This window comes from Psammomys obesus, unplaced genomic scaffold (assembly GCF_907164565.1).
Source record: "Psammomys obesus unplaced genomic scaffold, mPsaObe1.curated_primary_1811, whole genome shotgun sequence".
Lineage (NCBI taxonomy): Eukaryota > Metazoa > Chordata > Mammalia > Rodentia > Muridae > Psammomys > Psammomys obesus.
The window spans coordinates 321,925-341,546 of NW_026590511.1; the positions used below are offsets into that span (position 1 = coordinate 321,925).

The 19,622-nt window shown below is 55.7% G+C and overlaps 2 protein-coding genes across 2 annotated transcripts in view; one reads left to right on the top strand and one right to left on the bottom strand.

The window, feature by feature from the left end:
* Hcn2 (hyperpolarization activated cyclic nucleotide gated potassium and sodium channel 2) overlaps window positions 1-5,317 on the top strand; it is an 18,191-nt gene extending 12,874 nt beyond the window's left edge. The window contains exons 5-8 of the mRNA XM_055607738.1: window positions 76-222; window positions 2,978-3,218; window positions 3,314-3,478; window positions 4,064-5,317. Coding sequence (XP_055463713.1) covers window positions 76-222; window positions 2,978-3,218; window positions 3,314-3,478; window positions 4,064-4,746 — 1,236 coding nt within the window. The 3' untranslated portion in view covers window positions 4,747-5,317. The remainder of the gene's footprint in view (window positions 1-75; window positions 223-2,977; window positions 3,219-3,313; window positions 3,479-4,063) is intronic.
* Window positions 5,318-5,326: 9 nt separating this feature from the next.
* On the bottom strand, window positions 5,327-14,927 carry Polrmt (RNA polymerase mitochondrial). Its single transcript, XM_055607737.1, has 21 exons — window positions 14,828-14,927; window positions 13,944-14,042; window positions 12,452-12,981; window positions 11,429-11,559; window positions 11,157-11,343; window positions 10,331-10,480; window positions 10,044-10,208; window positions 9,754-9,924; window positions 9,310-9,534; window positions 8,229-9,017; window positions 7,794-7,916; window positions 7,455-7,577; window positions 7,157-7,336; window positions 6,930-7,016; window positions 6,731-6,844; window positions 6,589-6,641; window positions 6,389-6,487; window positions 5,878-5,950; window positions 5,694-5,785; window positions 5,537-5,613; window positions 5,327-5,448 (listed from the first exon to the last, which is right to left on the bottom strand). Exons 1-21 carry the CDS (start codon window positions 14,913-14,915, stop codon window positions 5,399-5,401), a joined length of 3,606 nt encoding a protein of 1,201 aa, XP_055463712.1. The 5' UTR covers window positions 14,916-14,927; the 3' UTR covers window positions 5,327-5,398.
* Between the last annotated feature and the right edge of the window lie 4,695 nt (window positions 14,928-19,622).

Genomic DNA, 19,622 nt, shown 5'->3' on the forward strand with positions numbered 1-19,622 from the left:
TGGGTGGCCCTGGGCTGGGTGGCCCTGGGCTGGGTGGCCCTGGGCTGAGTGTTGCTTCTGCTCTCCTCCCCTCAGTACAAGCAAGTAGAGCAATACATGTCCTTCCACAAACTGCCTGCCGACTTCCGCCAGAAAATCCACGATTACTATGAACACCGGTACCAGGGGAAGATGTTTGATGAGGACAGCATCCTCGGGGAACTCAACGGTCCGCTGCGGGAGGTGAGGTGACCGCAGCCACAGGGCCTGGGGTATCAGTCATACCCCAGCAGCCCGAACAGCCACCCGTGCCCTGGGGCCCAGAGGCCCATGGGTGAATAGACAGGCTACGTGTGGGACCCATGAGATTGGGCCTGACCCACTGGTTTAAAGCCAGCTGTGGACACCCCTGGGCAAACTGCCCAGGATTTCCCTGGTCAACACCTGCTTGCCTGCCAGCCTCAAACACGACGTCTCCCAGGCGCAGGACACGAAACACACACATCTGTGCAGCCATGCTTCCTCCAAAGCCCTAGGGGAGGGTCCCTCCTGCCTCTCCCATCATCTGTGCCCGTTACTTAATTTCATGTGTGCGTGTGCTGCTTGCCTGTGTCTCTGCACCATGTATGAACATGGCACTTGGACCCCCTGGAACTGAATTCCTGGCAGTTGTGAGCCACCATGTGGGTGCTGGGAGCCGAGCCCAGGTTCTCTGGAAAGAACAGCCAGTGCTCTAACTACTGAGCCATCTCTCCAGGCCCCCACCTTTGAAGATTTTATTTGATGTGTGTGTGTGTGTGTGTGTGTGTGTGTGTGTGTGTGTGTGTGTGTGCGCCGATGCCCATGAGGCCAGAAGTGGTGTCTGAGCCATTAGAGCTGGAGTCACAGGCATTTGTGAGCCACCAGATACGGGTGCCAGGATCCAGGCTCTCTGGTCCTCATGATTGAGCAGCAAATGCTCGTTCCAGCTGTCCTTAAGTGCACACACTGCGTGCACACGTGCACACGTGCACGGCGCCAGAAGGCAACCTTGGTTTTGCCTTTGAGAACACTGTCCGCCTCCTGTGAGACAGGATCTCTCACTGACCTGGGGCCCAGCCATTCAGCTAGGCAGGCTGGCCATCAAGCCAGGCCTCTGCCTCCCCAGACCAGGGATGCCAAGGATACACCGGCACCTTGGCTTTTCACATGTCTTGAAGATGCTTGCATGGTGAGCACTGCCTTGACATGAACTATCTCTGCAGCTCTGTCCTCACCTCTCACCCCTAAAGCTTGATTTCATCTGTATAACTCTTCAAAGACTCCATTTCCAAATAAAATCCCATTCATAGGTTCTGGGCTCGAGATGCAGTCTGGCTGTTAGCCAGTGAGGTGGGGTCCGTGGACGAGGAACTGCAATGTAGGCAAACGGGGGAGGAGTGGGCTGAAGCCAGGGCCTGCTGTCCAGGTCCCAGGTGGAGGGCAGGTCCAGGGCAGAGGCCCCCAGGAGGGAATTCCAGGAGGAAGCTGCCAAGGCTGGGCGGCCAGGCACCTGTGCAGAGCCTTGTGGGGCCCCAGGCTTGGGGCCCAGGGCTGTGCGAGGACATCCCAGGAGGCGGCCTCCGGTTAATGGCCTTGGAGATATGCAACAGTATTGGCTTGTTGCTCTCACTGTGGCCCACAGGCCACGGAACGCATGAAGTTCACGAGTCTGTGGTAGAGGCGTCCATCTCCAGCTCTGGAACTTTACCACCAGTCCAGAGGAAACATTTTTTAACACATTTTTAAAATGTATATGGGTGTTTTGCCTGAGTGTCTGTGCCCCATGTGCCATCAGCAGCCAGAAGAGGGCACCTGAGCCCTTGGGACTGGAGTTAGAGTTGCAAACCATCAAGTAGGCTAGGTCCTCCGGAATAATCACCAGTGCTCTTAACTGGGGAGAAACCTCTCCGGCCTTTCTTTTCCATTTTTAAAAAAATAATTTATTTAATTTTATGTGTATTAGTATGAAGCTGTCAGATGCCTTGGAACTGGAACCACAGACAGTTGTGAGCTGCCATGTGGGTGCTGGGAATTGAACCAGGGTCCTTTGGAAATGCAGACAGTGCTCTTAACATCTCCCCAGCCACCTCTTTTCCATTTTTGAGACAAGGTTTTCACAATACAGCACAGGGTGACCTCAAACTTGTGTCACTCCTTCTGAGTCAGCCCCACTCCCGGCCGTCCCACCCCCTTAGGGCTGTGGGATGGCAAGCCTGAGGCAACTGACCTGACTTGGATGGTCACTTTGCCCCGAGTTCCTCTGAGTCCCTCCGCTTTGGGGGGCTCTGAGCTCACAGCGCCAGCCCTGTCATGACAGTGAATCATGGAGGCTGGTCTCCTTCGCCCAGGGCTTCCTACTGGCTTTTGCTTATTTGCTCTTGGCAGTGACCTTGACTAGATTCAGCTGTTTAAGAAGCACAAGCATGATGCATCCTGGCTGAGAATTACACTGAGTATGTAACAAAGAGAGAACGGACACGATGACTAAGAGGCCTGAGGGCGCATGTGGTGCGGCCTCCTTTCCCTTTAGAAGTGTTTTGTTTGTATGACACAGGGTCTCATGTAGCTCAGTATGTCCTAGAATGTTCCTTTTTGGTGAGGAGGACCTTGAACTCCTAATCCTCCTGCCTCCACCTCCAGAGTGCTGAGCTGAGAGGCATGCATGACCTGGTTTATGCCATGCTGGGTGTGGAACCCAGGGCAGGCCAGAAGAGGGCTCAAGCCACTAAGCTCCAGCCCTCCTTTAATCCTTTTGGGAACCTTTTGTGGTCCTGTTATCTAAAAAGAGACCGCTTTTCACTTTCCCTTTAGCTGTACTGGCTTTCTCCAGCCCGCTGTCACCCATCCCGTAGTGGCGTGGGGACCTGACTGTATGTCTTGAGCCCATCTCCTGCCCTTGCGTCTTGGAAGTTGGATAGTGTAGCACAGAGGAAACTGAGGGTCTGGGTTACCAAGCCATCCCCTTCTTCCCCCACAGGAGATCGTGAACTTCAACTGCCGGAAGCTGGTGGCTTCCATGCCACTGTTTGCCAATGCAGACCCTAACTTTGTCACAGCCATGCTGACAAAGCTCAAGTTTGAGGTCTTCCAGCCTGGGGATTACATCATCCGAGAGGGGACCATTGGCAAGAAGATGTACTTCATCCAGCACGGGGTGGTGAGCGTGCTCACCAAGGGCAACAAGGAGATGAAGCTGTCAGACGGCTCCTATTTTGGGGGTGAGCGGCGGGGCCGAGGGAGGGCCTGGGAGGGGGCGCCGGTCAGGGGGTCCTGTACGGTCGGGGAGCGCTGAGGCTCCACCCTTGCTTTGCAGAGATCTGCCTGCTCACAAGAGGCCGGCGCACAGCCAGCGTGCGGGCTGACACCTACTGCCGCCTATACTCGCTGAGCGTGGACAATTTCAACGAGGTACTGGAGGAGTACCCGATGATGCGGCGCGCCTTCGAGACGGTGGCCATCGACCGCCTGGACCGCATCGGTGAGTGCCAGGCTGTCTGGGAGGGGTCGGGGAAGTAGAGGCACGGCCTGCATAAGGACAGGGTGCTGAGGAGTGTCCAGGCGACACGGGTGTGTGTGTGGGGTCTTCCTGGAGTGAACACAGCAGGCCAAGCCCCGGGGTGGAAAGGTCTGGAGGACAACACAGGGCCTGGTGGAAACAACTCGGGCTCAATAAGCATTAGGTGTGTTGGGTAACAAAGCCTTCCTCCTCTGGAAGGAGGCTGGTGGCCTGTGTGAGGCAGGGAGAGGAGGAGCGGAGGACAGGACAGAGGACTCAATGCAGTGGGGCAGGACGGGTCAGCGGGCACACACCCGGACAGACGCTGTGCTGGATTTCCTTTACAGACCGTGGGTGCTCACCTGTACCCCATGTATGCGGCAGCCACTTAACAGGGGACAGGCACTCAGTAGTTGGAAATTACACAGGTCCCACACAACTGCATACAGTGGGTGCTCAGAGCATGCCGGCTGCGTGCCAGCTGTACCATACACAGCAGGTGCTGCGCTCGTGCTTGCTGCGTGGGCAGGTACTCAGGCCAGCACTGAGCCCCTACTCTGCCCGCAGGCAAGAAGAACTCCATCTTGCTGCACAAGGTTCAGCACGACCTCAGCTCGGGCGTGTTCAACAACCAGGAGAACGCCATCATCCAGGAGATAGTCAAGTACGACCGCGAGATGGTGCAGCAGGCCGAGCTGGGCCAGCGCGTGGGGCTCTTCCCGCCACCGCCGCCGCCGCAGGTCACCTCGGCCATCGCCACCCTGCAGCAGGCTGTGGCCATGAGCTTCTGCCCGCAGGTGGCGCGCCCGCTCGTGGGGCCCCTGGCGCTCGGTTCCCCGCGTCTCGTGCGCCGCGCGCCCCCGGGGCCTCCGCCTCCCGCAGCCTCGCCGGGGCCGCCAGCCGTCAGCCCCCCGGCCGTGCCCTCCAGCCCCCGGGCACCGCGGACCTCACCCTACGGCGCGCCCGGCTCTCCGGCCACGCGAGTGGGGCCCGCACTGCCCGCGCGCCGCCTGAGCCGAGCCTCGCGCCCGCTGTCCGCCTCGCAGCCCTCGCTGCCCCACGGCGCGCCCGCGCCCAGCCCCGCGGCCTCCGCGCGCCCGGCCAGCAGCTCCACGCCGCGCCTGGGCCCCGCGCCCACCGCCCGGACCTCCGCGCCCAGCCCGGACCGCAGGGACTCAGCCTCACCTGGCGCTGCCGGTGGTCTCGACCCGCTGGACTCGGCGCGCTCGCGCCTCTCTTCCAACTTGTGACCCTCGCGCGCCGCCCCGCGGGCCGGGCGGGGCCGTCATCCACACCAAAGCCATGCCTCGCGCCGCCCGCCCGTGCCCGTGCAGAAGCCATAGAGGGACGTAGGTAGCTTAGGCGGCGGGCGGCCCCGCGCCCGGCTGTCCCCCCATCGCCCTGCGCCCACCCCCATCGCCCCTGCCCCAGCGGCGGCCGCACGGGAAAGGGAGGGGCGCGATCACCTCGGTGCCTCAGCCCCAACCTGGGACGGGGACGGGGCGGCCCGGCCGAGGGCCCGGCTGTGCCCCCGCATGTGCGGTGGCCGCCAAGGAGGGTTATAGATCAAGTGCAATACTCGGCCCGCCGGCTTCCCGCTGCCCCCAGCAAGCTCACGCAATAACCAGCCCGGCCCCTGCCCACGCGTCCGTGGTGACCTCCCTCGGGCACCCAGGGGTGGGCTTCATGGCCAAGCCGGCGTGGGGGCGAGGCTGGGTCCCCGCCGTCGCCATGAATGTACTGACGAGGCAGCAGCAGCGGCCCCCACGCCCCATTAACCCACACCCCATTCCGCGCAATAAACGACAGCATTGGCGCCCAGAGCAGGTCTGAGTGCTTGGTGGGTGGACGCAGACTGATTTATTTACACTCTGCACAGGTCTAGGGACAGCACCGGGAGGGTCAGCTGAAGAAGTAGGTGGATCGCATCACCTGTTCCAGATCGAAGGTGCCTGTGGAACCAAAAGAGCACGGAGCTAGGCTCTGGGCCACCGCCGTGCCCTCGAGGGCCAGCGCGCAGGCCCCTCTTAAAGCCCTTACCTTTCTCTGGCAAGGACTGTAGCGTCTCCTGCAGCTTGGTGACCAGAGTACGGTCCGCGGGTTTCAGGGACGCGATGCTGCAAACAGGGTGGGGTAGACATGAGTGGGGCGCGGGCGGCAGGCAGGGCACCAGGCCACCAGAACAGGGGTGGCTCACCTGGAGTCCGAGCAGAAGCGCTCGTCCAGGAACACAGAAAGATCCTCCAGGATGGGCTGGCTGTGCAGGCGCACGAACTGCTGGCGGCACACCTGCGGGGTGGCAGGCCCTGAGTCAGACATGCCACGGGGTTGAGGCCCATCTTTTACTGCTGGGGCCACCGGGGGTCAGGGAGCAGACACACCTCATTCATCACCGGGATGTCAGTGGCGTGCGTCCAGAAGCAGTCGTGCACTGAGACGAAGGTCAGGCCCTTCCTGGACAGGGAGGCCCCCAATGAGACAGCTGCCTGTCCCCCTACTGCCCCCAGCTTCATTCTGATAGGTGCCCTGTGTGTCTGCCCCGGGGTCCCTGCCCGCCCAGGGTCCCCAATGTTCCCGCAGTAGATAGTCAAGGAGAAGATACCCTACAACCCCTTGGAAAACTGCTGGGTCCTGGGGTAGTAAACTGAGCCCCTGTCCCAACCCCAGCTCAGTCCAGTGGCAGGTCCAAGGACCCGCGACCTCACAGCATAACCCCCCCGGCCCTGCCCCTCATGGGCAGCATCCACCCAATAGACTGGACCTCACCGTCACTGTCCTACCATGCCCCTGTATCCCCAGAGAGCAAAGCAGGGCTGGCATGTCCCGGGCAGCTAAATGTCACAGGCCGAGTGCCCACACAGCCTAGGCCCTCCACGGACCCCTGGGACCCACCTGTAGCAGTGCAGGGCAGTCAGCATCATGTGGGAGGAGTCCAGGGAGTGGATGAAATTGGGCGGGAAGCCGTTCTTCTGCTTCAGAGTGTTGGGCTTCCTGTGGAGCCAGGAGTTCAAGGCCCGGTCCCCTTCTGACCCCGCACCCTACCTGTCCCTCCTTCCTGCTCTCCCCTCCCCTCCCTGAAGTCCAAGACTCACTGAGTGCCGTCCACCGAGCTGGTGAAGGTGATGCTCTGGATGCCGCCTTTTATCTGCAGACCCGGGGTGGGGGCAGGTGTGTGAGTCCAGCCCTGGGCAGGGGGGAGGGGAGGGGAGGGGAGGGAAGGGCATCTCCAAGTACCTGGACCTTGACCTCCCGGTGATAGGGCTGTATGATGGGGATGCCCAGGGGCGTGACCCACTCCACGGGCCAGCCCGCGTGAGAGATGAGGTTGGCGCTCTCCGTGAGCCATTGCTGTGGGTGTGACAATACACCTGGTTGCGTGGGTGAACCACGGGGTAGAGGGCCCCCAGATGGGAGAGGACGGGCAGGGACGCACCTGAATGGCCCGCGTGCTGGAGAACATCTCCTGGAGACTTTTGAAGACCTGGTGCACGAGGTAGTGGGAGGCTTCCCAGACAAACTCCTGTGGGGACCAGGCGGGAGACAGGAACGGCAGGTGAGCGGGGCGGCACACTCACCCTCTCTGTGCCCCACAACCAGAGCACAGGCTCAGGGCCCCCGCTGAGGGGAGCCACACTCAGGTGGGACCGGCAGGCTGCACACCTGGGGGAAGTCACTGAGCTCGCGCAGGCGCTTCTCTATCTGCATGCGCCCGCCGTAGCGCGTGACCCCATACACCACGGTCATCACTGTCTGCTTCACCACCTTGCGGCTGATGAAGCCCTCCAGCACCTGGGCCACCTGCAGGCCCTTCTTGGCGTCCTGCTGGCGGAACTCCTCCACCTGGATGGGGCAAGGGGGCAGGGAAGCCCTGTGATGACAGTCCCTGACTAGGACCCCCATCCAGGCACTGCAGGAAAGCAACCCCCGGTGGGGACAGGAGGCGTGCCCCGGCACCCACCTGTGCTGCCACCTCCCTGTACACGTCTTGGGGTATGTCCGAGGGCTTTAGGTTGACTGAGGCGGCGCCTGCGCTGTCCCGGCCCAGTGCCGCATAATGCTGCAAGCCGTTGCAAGAGCCATCCTGGCCACAAGGGGTGCCCGTGAGCTGAGCCCAAGCGACCCAGTGCAGGTCACCCCTGGAAGTGGCCGTCCCACTGCCTGGGGCCCAGCCTCTCTCACAGGGCCCCAGGAGGCCAGTCCCACTGGGCAATCCCAGTTTGTTAAGAGCCTACTGCAAATGCCAGCTCCTAGGGCCTCTCGGGGACAGCCCCCATGGGCACGCCCCTCGCCCGCTCACCTGGTGAACTGGCAGGTGGGAGACGTAGGCAGCGGGGTCCGGAGACCGGACTGCTTTTGCCACCTCCATGCAGCAGGCCAGGGTCTGCCAGGGCTCATCAGCTTCCATCCACCACTTTCGGCCCTTTGGAAGGGAGGACCCGTGGCCTCAGTCAGCACGAGCTGGCTCGGGTGACACGGGGACACAAGGCAAGCTTGTGTGATGCACAGAGGTGACGAGGGCTGCTCGGGTGGCAGCTGGCAGCGGCTGCTGCGTTAGGGTACCGATGGCGTTGAGAGGCGACATGGCGGGCAGAAGGGATGTGGGCAGCTGAGGTCAAGGGTTGAGAGCGTCTACGGGAGGAAGCCCAAGCCAGAGTGGACAAGCTGGGAGGGACAGAGAAAGAGAGGAGAGAGAGATAGGGGCAGCCAGGGAGAGGAGCGCGTGACTCCCTACCGTCAAGGGGTTGTCTGCAGAGTCCAAGATCTCCTCCATGATCTCATCTGCGAAGGCTACGCGCATGCGCAGCGAATCGCGCTTCTTGAGGCCAGTCAGGTTGACCAGATGGATCTTGAGCCACTCCAGGCCTTTTGGACCCAATGGTTTGCCCTCAGCAAATTCCAACAGCGCCCGTGCCAGGTCACTGCCCAAGTGGTTGAAGTGCGGCGGGCAGGGGTAGGTGCGGCCACGGAAGTCCATGTTGTGCGGCAGCCAGAAGATGCGATGGCGCAGGTGCTGTGCGAGCGACAGGCGGTACAGGGCCTCGCTGCGTAGGCTGTGCATCTCCCGGGCCGTCTTGAGGCAGCGCGCCAGCTCCTTCCGCAGATCGGCTTTGTGCGCAGGCGTCGAGTACGGCGGCGGGTCCTGCTGTGTAGGCAGTGGTGCCTCTGAGCGCGGGGGAGGCACGCCCAGGCGCGCGCAGCCCTTGTCCCTGAAGATCTGCAGCACCAAGTCCAGCACGCGCCCGTTGACACGCCAGGCGCAGTTCCCCAGCTGCGTGAGCGCATCCAGGGCACCATGCAGCTGTGCAGGGGGGCAGCCGTCCAGGAGACGCTGGTGCTGCGTGGAACCCTCCACCGTGCGCATCAGTTTGGGGGAGCTCAGCAGGTAGGCGCCAGCGTGTGGCGATGTCCAGGGCCGCGGCGGGCACAGCATAGGCACTTCTGTGGTCTCGAAGATCAGTGTGGGCTCCGCTGCTGTCTCCAGCAGCTGAGCGAAGGCTGGGTGAGGCTTGAGCATGCCCACCTGGGGGGAGACAGCAGACACAAAAGCCATGGCCAAGAGGCTGCACGCCGGGGGCCCCTCTGCCACCACACTGAAAACCCAGAACTGAAAACCCAGAGCCCCGGACTAATGTCGCCAACCCCTCCCACTCTTCACACACACATCCTAGCACAGATGGGGCTGGCGGGGCAGCACTGCCCAGATTGTTCAGCGCCCCACAGAATGGCACAGCCATGCTGCCCTGTGTCCTCAAGCTCCATTCAATTCCTCAGGACGGGAGGGGCCCACCCTGGCGCCGGTCCTGTGGGCTCACCTGGCGGTAGCTTCGGAAGGAATAGACATGGTAGAGCACGGGGATGAGGCGGTGGGAACCCTCCGGAGACACCAGGCTGCGTGGCATCTGCACCGCCTGCACCAACAACTCAGCCAGCTGCTTGCCCAGCTGGAGCAGCACAGCCAGAGACCAGGGCTGCTGCTGCGGCGCCGCCTCCTGGGGGCCCAGTGATTCCCAGTACACCCGGGGAAGGCAGGGCGCCACCTGCAGGGAGGGCCGGTCAGGAGGGCCGCAGGGCTGCCCACACTTCCCAGAGGAGGGGACTGGGGCAAAGATGGACTGATGGAGCTGGGGGCAGGGGCGCCTGAGGAGTGTGAGGGGGAGGGATGCCGGTGGAGCATGCTGGGAGCGGAGCGAGGCGCACAGGGCGGGGATGTCTGCCAGGGAGGCGGCCGGGCCAGCAGGAAGCCTGCCCCACTCTACCTGCGAGTCGGAAGCCAGCAGCCGGAGGTACTGTGAGTACTGCTGCTGCAGCTTCTGCAGGTGGTCGGTGGCCTGCTTCTGCTTCACCAAATACCGGTTTAACACCCGAAGGCCCAGGTTGTGGGCCAGGTAGAGGAGGGGCTCGCCCTGCGCTGGCAGTGCCTGCAGAACCTGGGAAGCCAGAGGAAGCCAAGCTGTGGCTGCCTGAGCATGGCCACCTGAGCACGGCCGCCTGCCCTCCGCCCGGGGGCCGCCTGCCCTCCGCCCGGGGGCCACCGGCCCTGGCCCACCTGCATCAGCATGCTCACATACTCCCCTTCGCTGAGCAGGCACAGGAAGGGGTAGAGCGTGGGCTGGCCTTCATGCGCCTGGTGGGCCGTGGTGGCCTTGGTCTGCTGCAGCACCCGCAGCAGCTCCACTTCCCACTGCCTCCGCAGCGCCTTCAGGGTCTTCCGCTGTGGGAGAGCTACGGTCACTATGCCGAGCTCAGAGTCCCCCCGCCGAGACCCCGACTGGGGTCACAGCTCCAAACTATGCAGGCTATGACAGACGCAGTGGCCTCAGGGTGAGCCCTTACCGCCTCAATGACCTCCCTGGTCATTACTGGGGCCTTCTCCACCGACTGGACAGAGACGTGGGAGCTCAGCTCCACATTCAGCTGCTGGTGGAAGAGCTCCTGCAGGGTGTCCAGGGGCAGGTGCAGCTTCGGGTAGGACACAGGGCCCTCCTGCTGGCCACAGGCAGGCAGTGAGGCTGAGTACGGGAGACAGACCACCCTGCCCTGGCAAGGAGCCTCCTCACGGACTGTCAAACATGTGCCCACTCAAAGTAAAGACCCACAGCACTAAGAATGAAAGTGAGTGCACTCGCCCGGCGTGGCGGCGCAGGTCTTGTATTCCCAGCATTCGGGGAGGCAGAGGCAGGTAGATCTCTGTGAGTTCAAGGCCAGCCTGGTCTACAAAGCAAGTCCAGGCCAAGGCTACACAGAGAAACCCTGTCTTGAAAAACAAAAAACAAAAAAGAAAACGTGTGTACTCAGCAGCTTGACAGACACCTGACAGCCAACAACCAGGAGGAATAGCCCAGTGTCCATGGGTAGGTGATACACACACACAAAAGGCCCTACTGCAATACTATTGAGCCATGAATAGGAGCAAGGCTCCAACATATACCACAGCATGTAGGGACCATGAGGACACTGTCATCAGAGAGTCAGGCACAAAAGTCCACACAGTAAGGGGTTCCATCATAGGAAATGTCCAGAGCAGGAGAAGCAAGAAGTAGATTTGTAGAAGTAGATCTGTAAAGGCACAAACCTACAGTGTGGTGTGCCTGCAGTCCAGCCTTCCCGATGCAGGGGACAGAAATGGGGCTGTCACAGCAGCTTCATGCCTGGGGCTCACCTTGGCATACACCTCCTTGAGCAGCGTGGACGTATTGACTGGGTTTGGGGCCTGCGGCGGTGGACTGAAGGCAGGCTCAGCTCTGACCACCGCTCTCAGGACCGCGGCCCGATCCTCCTCCTCCAGGACCAGGTCAGTGAAGAGCAGCTGGGGCTGGAAGCCTTCTGCCCTCATCTGCTTCAGACACCTGAGGAAATGTAAGGTAAACTCAGCACTCGAGAGAGGGCAGGGCCCCAAGGGGGCAGGGCCGCCCCAGCATCTTCCCGGCGCACCTCTGGATGGTGCAGACGTCCTGGTCCCTGCGTCCCATGCACTGGAGCGCGGCTGCATAGGACCACAGGTCTGGGGAGAAGCCAGCATCCTTCATCATGAGGAACACATATACTACCTCCTTGAAAGAGCCCTGGGCACAAGGGATGGTGGGTAAGGGCCAAGAACAGCCAACAACCACCCTCTGTGTGCCCAGAAACCCAGCCTTCACCTCAGTGAGTGGGAGGGAGCCTGGCAGTACGTGGGACCACAGGGTATCCTTCTGACAGATGCTGCATCACTGGAGATCGGACCAGAACCTCATGCAGGCCAGGCATGTGCTCTGCCTCCGAGCTTATACCTTCTGGATTTGTGTGTTATTGTGGACTTGTTTTTTGGTTTTTTGCTGTTTGTTGAGACAGAGTCTCACTGTGTAGCCTTTAGCTGGCCTGGAACTCACTCTGTTGATCATGCTCACCTCCAACTCGGAGGAGGTCTGCCTCCTGTCTTTCTTTTCTCATTGCTACTTTGTTTTTCTCTCTTTGAAATAGGATCTTGCTCTTTTTCCCAGGCAGACTGACATTCTTCTAGCCTGCTAAGATACTGGGGAAGAAACTGAGGACATGGACCTCTCACAGCACTCCCGAGTTTCAACCAAAGGGATTTATGAAAAAGAGCAAGTTCCCCACCCTAGAGCGTGGAATGTGTCCCCCAAGGTTCAGGGGCCACTGGGACAGCAAGGACAGTCCTGTTCAGGAGACTTAAAAGTCCTGCACAGAACTAAGCTAAGGCCTTCCTAATCTCTTATTACTGGAAGCACAGGGCAGGACACAGGATTTTACCGTGTGGACCAGGCTGGCCTTGAACTCAGAGATCCATCTGCATCTGCCTCCTGAGTGCTGGGATTAAAGGTGCACCACCTCTCCTGGATCTTCTGGGTTCAGGGTTTTTTTGGTTTTGTTTGTTTGTTTTAAGGGAAGAACATTTTCAATTTGAAAAACCTGAAGGGATTTCTCTGGCAGAAGGCAGGAACTGAGGGCACTCACCTTGCGGGCCCAGGCTAGCATCACGGCGTTATACATGTCCAGCGTGAGCAGCAGCCTTTTGTCTCGATGGGCGTGGTGAGAGGCCAGCACGTGGTAGGCGAGGGGCAGGTGGCCGGTGCAGGCACAACACTTGAAGAAAGTCAGCAACTTCTGCTGGAGGAGCAGGATCTGAGGCTCCATTACCTTGGTCTTCATCCAGGCCTTGGGTTCTATAGGGTGGGAGCCGAACTTCTTCAGAGCGGCCTGCAGAGTCCGGGCCAGCTGCTTTTCCTGCACTGACCCCTTCTTGCTGTGTGGCAGGTAGCTGGCCAGCTTCCCGCTCCAGATCACGGGCTCCCTGTCAAAGCCAACGGTTTGCTTCTCGTAGTCAAAAAATTCCTCCTGGCGCTTCTGCTTCACACGTTTCTCACGTTCCAGCTTCTTCGCCCAGCGGCTGCTGTGGCTCTGTGGAGGCTGGTCAGTCTTCACCTCCTTCACCCCCACTTCAGACATGCTCTCTGCCTGTAGCTGCCGCACCCGAGCCTCCAGCACTGCAGACAGCAGAGGGAAGGACAGGGACCACGCCTGCATCTCAGGATGCTCTCGGCCTAGACCCCAGGGCCATCCCAAACTCTCCCGGGCATCATACCCTTGGCTCTGCCGGCCAAACCTCCTGCTCACCCTCCTTCGTACCTCCCAGCCTTAAGGGCTCTCACAGCAGGGCCTCTGCACACACTGGCACTGGCCAGCATATAGTAATTTGCTGTTTCTGATATACACACACACTTGATACACCTTGGTAGAGACACAGCAAACATCCCTGGCTCATTACCATAAGTAAGCTGATCATACACATATCTTTTCTCCAAAACACTACTCAGTGGTCCCCTGCTACATAGCTTTCAGAAGTGACTTAGCTAGCACACAAAAAGGCCAAAGCCTGGCCAGGATCACAGCATACAAACAGCCACAGTTCCAAAGGCGGGCAGTGGTGGAACATACCTCTAATCCCAGCACTCCAGAAGCAGATGCAGGCAGATCACTGAGTTCAAGGCCAGCCTGTGCTACAAAGCAGCCAGGGCTACCCTGTCTCAAAAAACCAAGAAGGAAACAGAGAGACAGAGACAGACAGACTAGGTCCCAACTGCACCTCGACTGTGCAGCACTCAAACTGGAGACTCTCCTCCCTCAGCAGGGACCATGTCAGCAAATGTACCTCAGGTGTTTGTTCAGGTTTAATTTGGGGGTTTTAACTGTCTTGCTGGAAGTGAGAGTCCCATGTGGGAATCTGGGGCTCATGGAATGGAATTATAACAGCTCTCAGAACCAACACACAGCACACAAGAGGACCCAACATACCACAAATCAGACATGGGGCCAGCGCTGCCTGCCCATGGGAGTCTGCACCACATTCTACACATTACCCTGGTGTGGTCAAGTACAGTGCAGAGGCCACTCCCTCATGACCTCACTGTAAGGAGCACAGACTGGAAGGGCCAGGATGCCAACTCACCTTCCAGCAGCTCAGCATGGCCCCACTCTTTCTGCACAACTTGCTCACAAGGACTGGCAGCAGAGCGTCTTCGTAAGCTGCAGAGGCCCCCGAGGATCCCTGGAAAGAAACATGAAGGCTGAGAATACAGAAGCAGGCAGGTGGGCACCAGGGCATGCACATTTACCACCCCAGCACTCTAGAGGCCGAGGTGGAGGTTCTCCAGCTGGAGTCCAACCTGGGCTACACAGTGAGTTCCAGTTCAGCCTAGGATAGTGCGAAATCCTGCCTCAAACTTTGCTCATGCCCAGAAGGAAATGGCATTAAAAGACACGGTGCCCACGCCTGTAATCCCAGCACTCAGAGAGGCAGAGGCAGGTGGATCTCTGTGAGTTCGAGGACAGATCGAGTCCAGAACAGCCAAGGCTACACAGTAAAACTCTGTCTTAGTAAAAAAAAAAAAAAAAAAAAAAGACAAGGATAGCCAGGCATGCTGGTACAAGCCCGTGATCCCCGCACCCAGGAAGCTGGAAGCAGTACGGCATGTGCTCGAATTCAGCATCCCTCCTCCAAAAAAATCAAGGCCCAGGAAAATACAAGTTCAATCAAGGGCAGACCAGGCCAGAGCTTCCGTTGTCGTGATGCAGGATCCAGCGGGACTCTAAACTAAAAGTAGCCAAAGGTCAAAGTCAAAATCCGTGTCCTCGACGTGGGTCAGAGGGCTACAAAAGTGCGCAAGTGTCAAAAGTCTAAGTGCCCTGCGATTCCCCTCGAGAGACGGTGCCAACTAGTGCCCCAGCTAAACGGGGTTCCAGAAACTCCTCCATAGGTCAAAGAGCAAAGGTTGCCGGTGACCGGATTCCAAGGAGGGAAAGATCGCAGCCCTGGGTCTGACGCTGCTTTACCTTCCTCCGAAGCATGGCAACGGCGCCCAGGGAAGTGCAGGGACCGGCCGAACGCCGCTGCACCTCGCGTCCAGCTCAGCGCCGACATGCCGCCCGCTGCCCGCACTGCGCACGCGCGCACCACCAGATGGGAATTGTAGTTCTGCGACTGCCGGAACCGTACTTAGGGTTGGCCCCGCGAAACAAGCCAGAGTAAAACTACAACTCCCATGAGTCAATGCAAAGTGTATTGGCAAAAGAGCATGCGCAGAAATACTCTTTTTGATTCGTTCTTTTTATATCGAAGTTCTTTGAGTTTTTGAGGGTTTTTTTTACTTTCTTATTTGCTTGATTGGTTTCTGCTTAATTTTATTTGTTGTTTCTGTATATATAAACATACACCACATATATTATATATACATAATATATGTGTATATGTAGATACACACACACACACACATACTTTTTTTTTTTTACACTGAGTCTCACTATGTAACCATGACTGTCCTGGAATTCGCTGTATTTAGACCGGGATGTCCTTGAACTCACAGAGATCTGCCTCCTCTGCCTCCATAGTACTGGCTTTATAGGCGTACGCCACCATGCCCTATCTTTTCCTTCCTTCTTTCCTTCCTTCCTTCCTTCCTTCCTTCCTTCCTTCCTTCCTTCCTTCCTTCCATTAGTTTATATGTTTTTCAAGACAGGGTTTCTCTGTGTAGCCTTGGCTGAACTATTTTTTCTTTTCCTTTTCGTGTGTGTGTGTGTGTGTGTGTGTGTGTGTGTGTGTGCGCGCGCGCGCGCGCAAATGGAATACAGGGCCTTAGGAAGATGCAAAAGAAGTATAACTAGTACCACATCCCTATTCTTTCGTCCATCCATCCATCCATCCATCCATCCATCCATCCATCCATCCATCCATTCATAGTCCCATGTAGCTCAGGCTGGCCTCCAATTTAGATGTATAAGGGCTAACCTTGACATCTTAACGTCCTGGCGTCCGGTCTCCACCTCCCCAGTGAGGGACCTGCACTAGCAGGTCTGATTTAACTGATGCAGTTAAATGCTACTGAGCCACCCACTGAGCCACAGCAACACACAATCGCCCCCAAGCACTCACTTCCTTTTTTTCTGAGAAAAGGTCTCATACAGCCCAGATTGACTTCAAAACTTCCTATGCAGCCAAAGATGATCTTGAGTCCCTGATCCTCCTGCCTCTGACTCAGGAGTGCCGGATGACAGGTGTGCACTATCATGCCCTAGCATTTTCTCTTTGAGACAGTCTTGCTAAATTTTCCAGGCTGGTCTTGAAGTAATTCTCCAGCCAGGACAATACTCTCCTGGAATGGCTGATGTTTCCTCTTTCTCTGTATTAGGATTACTACTGTCCAGAGCTCATCAGTAAGAGCAGAACATGGTGCCATGGATTTATCATTTCAGCCCTCTGAAGGCTAAGGAAAAAGGATTAAAATTCAAAGCAATAGCCTGGAACACCTAAAGCCTTGTCTAAACCAGACAAACAGATAGACAGACAGACACACACTGAGAGAGAGCTGGGTGTGGTGGTCTACATTTTAATCCCAGCAATTGGGAGGCAGAGGTAGGTAGATCTCTCAGCTCAAGGCCAACATGGTCTACAGAGTGACTCCTAGGACAGCAGGGAGAAAAACCAAAATAAGTAACTAAATACATCTCTAAAGTCTCTTTGGTGAGAAGATGGCGCAGTAGTTTAGAGCTCCAGTTGTTCTCAGCACCCACATGGCAGCTCACAACTGTAACTCCAGTTCCAGGGAATCCAATGCCCTCACACAGACATACATGCAGGAAAACTTGTAGTGACATTTTTTGAGAATTTTGGATATATTTTTTTTTCAAGACAGGGTTTCTCATAGCCAGGCAAAGGTGGTGCACACCTTTTATCCCAGGCAGAGGCAGGTGGATCTCTGTGAGTTCAAGGCCAGCCTAGTCTACATAGTGAGTTCCAGGACAGCCAGGGCTGCTACATACAGAAACTCTGTCTTGAACAAACAAACAAAGAAACAAACAAAACCCCAGAAATCTATGAATGTGCTTTTATTTTAATCTCAGGTGTGGAGTTATGGAGCTGTTTCAGACTGTCTGCAGAAGTCGACTATGAGACTTATGCTTATGCCTTATGCTCTAGCAGATGCGTGGTTTTGCCAACTGCAGATAATTTTTGTGTTTGTGTGGTGTTTGGAATTCTGGGAACTTGAGAGGAAAGGTAGGGTGGTTGTGGTTTATTAGAAGCCATGGTCAAAGAAGAAACAAAAGAAAAGAAATTAGACTCAGGAATCTTTTTCCCCCTTTATCGTTGTTTTTCTCTTAGCTAGTGTTAGGGGGTGAAATGACAGAGGGGGTGGATAAGGGTCTGAAAAAGAAGAATCCACAAAAATAGCAAAGACTGGCTACAAGTGGCACCCAACATGGGGCTCAATAAAGGAACAAAATTGGAAATTTGATTTCAAATGCCGTAGATAATGGTGGGGGATGAAGAACTGAATTTTTTTTTCAAGAGGCCAGCAAAAAAATGTATTGTGGCTGCTAATGCTGGAATATCCCCTGCTTGTACCCAGAAGGGATTTCCTGTTTTGTTTTGTTTTGTTTTTCTTCTTCATATATTTTAAATTGCAAGGGGAATGAATATAGTAAGGGACCAATTGTTAAGTGAAGAACAGTACTCTGATATACAAGAACAGATTCAAAATGTCCAGTGTGTTAACTGTGAGAAATACTGTACTTTGTGCTGAAAGAGTGAACAAGCCATTTCTAGAGGCAATGGTTTTCCTAAATCTTTTTTTTTTTTAAAGTCATTATGTAATACAGTATTTGGTCCATGTGTATGTCTGCAGACCAGAAGAGGGCATAAAATTTCATTATAGATGTTTGTGAAACTCCATGTGGGTGCTGGAAATTGAACTCAGGACCTTTAGGAAGGACAGCCAGTGCTCTTAACCTCTGAGACATCTCTCCAGCCACCAGTTTTCCTAACTCTTAACCAGAAAGAACACATAGGTTTCCCAGGTGTGTGTATGCAATGTGCCAAAGGCTCAGGAGAACAGATCCAAAAGAGATATTCAAGATAATTTCTTACCGTTGGGAACCTGCCTTGGGGGCCTGGCTCAGATCTCAGAAGCAAAAATTACCAGCCCTTTCAGTCAAGGAGTACCATGCACACCGAAAAAGCTCCACTTGGTGTTGGAGATTTCATGTATGCTCCTGAAGTCAGTGCTGCTCTAGATTTGGCCACAGATAGACATTTACTCTATTCCCAAAAAATCAGTGTTACAAAATAACTACTGGGGGCTTATGGTCCTTTGTCCTCAGGAGACCGTAGGAATGATCTTGGGAAGGAGTCGATTGTCTTCCCAAGGATTCATTGTGTATCCAGGAAGTATAGATGAAGATTTTAGAGAAGAAATTAAAACTATGTCCTTTATGGAAAGAGAGATGCAATCTAACACAGGTGATAGGATCGCTCAGCTGCTGCTGTTTCCCCACGTCAAATGCAAAGCCACTCCAGTAGGAACAACTGGGGGTGAGGCTGGAGAGTTGGCTCAGAGGTTAAGAGCACTGGAGACCAGGCTGTCCTTTCAAAGTTCAATTCCCAGCAACCACATGATGGCTCACAACTATCTATAATAAGATCTGGTGCCCTCTTCTTGCGTGCAGGCACACGTGCAGGCAAAATACCATATAAATAAATAAATCTTTAAAAAAAGAACAACAAAAAAAAAAAAAGAAAGAATGGGAGTACTTTGGAAGTCTTGGAAAATGTATGTGTTCTGGCAATCAATTAATGACCAGAGGCCAAAATTAAAATTGCAAACAAAGGTTTGCTGGAGCTGATGTAACTATCATTTCACAAAACTCTTAGAATTACTAATGGGCACTCCATAAACCCAGCACTCAAGGAGGCAGAGGCAGGTGGATCTCTGAGTTTGAGAGGCCAGCCTGGTCTATAAAATCCAGCCAAGGCTACACAGAAGAACCAAAGAAGAACCATCTGGAAGAACCAAGAATGAATAATAGAATGTCAAAAGTTTATACTCATTTTGGTTGTTAGAAAGTTATCTAAAAGCAAAGTGTGTAAAGCAAAGTGTGTGATGGGTTAAATGCGTGGGACCAGAAGGCCGTATAGGAAGGTCTTATGTGGTTGACATACCCAATTATGGGATCTACAACAGTGGGGTAGTGTATATTGAAACCTATTAATTCTAGTTTTTTAAATTCCAGCTAGCTCCCAAATAATTGAAACAGAGAACTACTGATTTATTTAAATACCTTTAAGTACAATAACTGGGTGGGTACAATGTACACTATTTTTCTAAGCTGGGCTGGCCACTTCCCTGCCACGTGCCCCATGTTACATGCCAATACTCCTGTGTGGGCTGCATCTGCTCCATCAGGTCATGTCCTTCCTCTCCATCTTCTTCCTTTCTCCTCATAGCCCCTATCTGCCCTGGAACTAAAGCCCTGCCTACCTCTCTTCTGCACTGCTATAGGCTAACTTTTTTTTTTTTTTTTTTTAGGATTTATTTATTTTTAATTTATATAGTATTCTGCCTGCATGTGTGCCTGCTCACCAGAAGAGGGCACCAGATCTCACTATAGATGGTTGTGAGCAACCATGTGGTTGCTGGGAATTGAACTCAGGACCTTTGGAAGAACAGCCAGTGTTCTTAACCTCTGAGCCATCTCTCCAGCCCCCTAAGGCTACCTTTTGAATTAACCAAGTAGAGATTATTGGAGAACAAAGTTTATAAAACATAGTTCAGTGTATGTGAGAATGCACCTGTCT